The following is a 3,662-nucleotide window of genomic DNA, read 5'->3' as shown; positions in this document are numbered from 1 at the left end:
AAGTTTATGTACTTTCGCACATTTTTGCATCTTTAAAAAAATTAAATGCGTAACATCTGTTAATTACAATTATACACTATAATGGTAGTGTGGTATTTTATAAAATATTCGATGAAAACACGGGACATTTTAATCAATTCAGATTATATCTTCACAAATATATAGAACTTTAATGCAATATGGAGTACATTTTTGTGATTATTCAAGCATTACAATACTTATTAGCGTTATAATAACATGCATAGCTGTAAACTTAAATAACTACATGGTCAACGTTTTCAATAGTTATTTCAAATATTTAGATTCCGATCAATTTTACACTACTATTAATTTTTTCGAAGATATTTAAGTTATCAAATCAATAATATATTTGTATTCCAAAATTAATAATAAAAAAATAGCAGCATATATTTATTGAAAAGATTCATTAATATTACAATGGATAATTAATAAAATAATAGTTTATTAATACCATTGAAATGTCTCAAATATAATGATTTGAAATTTATTTAAAGCAGTGTATAGAAGACTGCTGTTTTCTAACTTTAGATAACAACTACTTTTGATAACCTGCCGGTCTCGCAAGTGGATGCACATGAACAAAACGGTAACTCTTGCGTAAATGGTTCTATAAACGGATCTATAAATGGTCATAGAGCTAACTCAAATGGACACAACGAAGAAATCAGCATAGGAAGTGCGGGTAGTTTAGCTCGCCGGCAAAGTATGTGGGATGATGATTTACTTTCAGGTAAAAGAAAATCTTCCTGAACTCAGTTTATCAATACGTTACATCTACATTAAATATGTATTTTAAATTTAAATTTTACATAAAGACGTAATATATAATTATAGAGGAAGAAACAGATGAGGAATGGACACCATTACAAAGATTCTTAGTTGCCAATAATCTTTCATCGGTACATCCGGTTTTAGAATCAGAACAAATTGATTTAGAAGCCTTAATGTTATTAACTGAAACTGATATCGCTGCGCTTAAACTTCCACTTGGTCCCAAACGGAAATTAATGAATGCGATAGCTAACAGAAAGAGAGCATTAGATGCTCCAGAAAATGTTATTAAAGATAGTAGATTGTGAAACTTAAAATAATATTGAAGAAACAAAACAAGTTAGCCTTTTCCCAAATATTTTAATCTTGCCTAAAACTGTCTAAGTGCCTACTAAAAATGTATACAAATAATTTCTAATGCAAAACTAAATTGTACATAGCTGCATATAAGAAACCAATACATTGCATTTATCATAGTCGATAAAAAGTTCCGCGTAATTGAACGTGTAAAAAAATGATTTTAACTACATGAATTTATAATACTATAAGATTAATTCAACTTTTGTTGATTAAATGCATAGAGAATATTTTGAAATATCATTTCATCGTATAAGACATTAATTCTTTTTACTATATATAGTGCCTTAAAACAATAGAATATACATTATTAAGTTAATCAATGTAAATGAAAATGTAAATGCCAATTTAATAGAATGTATTTTTAAATTTTTTAGACAATAGGATAAATGAATTCATTTCTTATTGGTCGTATAAATATCATAAATCTTATATAAAGTGTACAAATTGAATGCATAAAAATAAAACCATTGTAAATATCGTAACAAATATCTAAAGCCTTTTGTAAAAGATCCTTATGTTATGAAAAAGACATTAACAATTTCATTACAAAAGGTAAACACCAACGATATAATAAAATTTTTGCTTTGTAATTTTATTTGTAAATGATTATCTTACAAACAAGAGACGCAAAAATATACAAGCTTCTTATGTCCGCAAAAAATAACAGCACCATTTCTCGCCTCACCGCGAACACACATTTTCATGTTGTATCACGGCTTTTCTGTGTTCGTGCAAGTAGAATGTGATACATTTGTTGACAAAAAAGTATATCACGTTGCGATTAATGTGCATCAGAATAAAAAAAATGGCTCGTAGAAAATTTCTTGGTGCCCTGTGTTTGTGACACGTACGCGTTCCTACGCACCTGTATGATTTGCGTACGAACTACTATTACTGTGAAAAAGATATGATACAGAAGTGATTCCTCGCGATCTCACCTACCAAGGCTGCACGATTAATCGATTAATGAATAATAAATATTGATGTTCATTTAACTTATCCGATTATTCTACATAACTATCAATTTATTAATATAAAAACGGATTAATTTATTTTTACTATTAATCGATTAATTTCAGAGCCCTATAAGCTACATTTTCTATTTCTATACACAACAGTCGGTTTTGCATAATGGCAACTTCATTGGAAACTCCTTTTGGCAGCAAATATGAATTACACATTTCGTTAAAGAAAGACGGAAGTCATCGATTCATAAACAGATTACTTATAACGTAAAATCTAATTTTCTTATAAAAGATATGCTACTCATATCCTTTCCTATTCATTTACAATCTCAAAATATTTAGGTACAAAAAATATTATTTTATAGCACTTTTAATTATAAATAATAAGAAACTTTAATAAAACAATTTATTTTCTTTCTAAACTGTGCACAATATGTTGCATGGACTGTATAAATAAAAAATATTGTTTCAGTATAAAATACAACATGGATTACTAACAAGATTAACTCCCCATGAAAAAGGGAAAGCTCCCTATACACGTGGGAAACATAGTTTGCTGACCTCGAAATATCGTTTCACGTATATGGTTGTCTTGCATTATGCAAGATAGGAAAATGCCAATTATACCGACAAAATCTTGCAAGTCGTTAAACAAGTAACACGTTATCAATCTAATATAAACAAATATTGATTTTCTTCCCACAATCGAAACAGAGCTCTCGAGTATAAATCGGAAATGTTTCTTCGCTATAAAAAAAAAAAAAAAAAAAAAAATGAAATTAAAGATGATAGTGCCTGTACAAAATGACTCGATGTTTCATCATTAACTATTATTTTCTTATCAATAAAGTATACCTAAGTATGGCATCTTCAGCGTGTTACTTTCTTCTACGTAAATGTTTAATCAGAGTTATCTTTGTACGAAAAATCTACCAGGAAATCGATCAGATCAATAAAACATTATCTTAATAAAAGAAAAATTATTTGTCTCCACTTTAAAAACAGAAACAAATAGTACAACTAAATTTTTTACGCACAAAGATACTCCCCAATATTGTATTATACATTTCATTTGAATGGAACTTTCAGAACTTTCAGAAACGTGACCCTGCGTACCTAACTGGTCAGGAAAGTGGAGTCAAGTGGAGTCCTTGGAGTTTTATTAACTGCCGATCATATGATAAATATTATTAAAGCTATCGCATAGTTGTCAATATTAATAATGATAATGTTAGCAATACCCCTAAGGCTATTGTTTATCGTTATCATTATGAACGTACGCTATATTTACAACTGAATAACAATTTTCGCTTGTTTCCGGAACGGTGCTCAAACAATGTCGAGGAGAAGGAAACAAACAGAAACGATTTTACTTCTAAATGACTTTTGAAGAACGAGTAAAAGGAAATTCGAAATGTAAATAGGAAAGTTGGGTCTTATTATTAAATAAATTTACCGGCAGTTCAATTGAATAATACATTTTCGAATTTCCTTATAATTGATGGTCTTCAAAATTCAAATAGAAGCAATTACGAGGCACAACAC

General features: G+C 28.9%; 1 protein-coding gene across 1 annotated transcript in view; it reads left to right on the top strand.

The window, feature by feature from the left end:
- Sans (SAM_USH1G_HARP domain-containing protein Sans) overlaps positions 1–1,100 on the top strand; it is a 7,258-nt gene extending 6,158 nt beyond the window's left edge. The window contains exons 6-7 of the mRNA XM_017902340.1: positions 550–751; positions 856–1,100. Coding sequence (XP_017757829.1) covers positions 550–751; positions 856–1,100 — 447 coding nt within the window. The remainder of the gene's footprint in view (positions 1–549; positions 752–855) is intronic.
- The last annotated feature ends 2,562 nt before the right edge of the window (positions 1,101–3,662 follow it).

Source organism: Eufriesea mexicana, unplaced genomic scaffold (assembly GCF_001483705.2).
Source record: "Eufriesea mexicana isolate 0111107269 unplaced genomic scaffold, ASM148370v2 scaffold1830, whole genome shotgun sequence".
NCBI classification, from domain to species: domain Eukaryota; kingdom Metazoa; phylum Arthropoda; class Insecta; order Hymenoptera; family Apidae; genus Eufriesea; species Eufriesea mexicana.
Note: the sequence above shows the minus strand (reverse complement) of the source record. Positions and strands in the feature narration are given on the sequence as shown.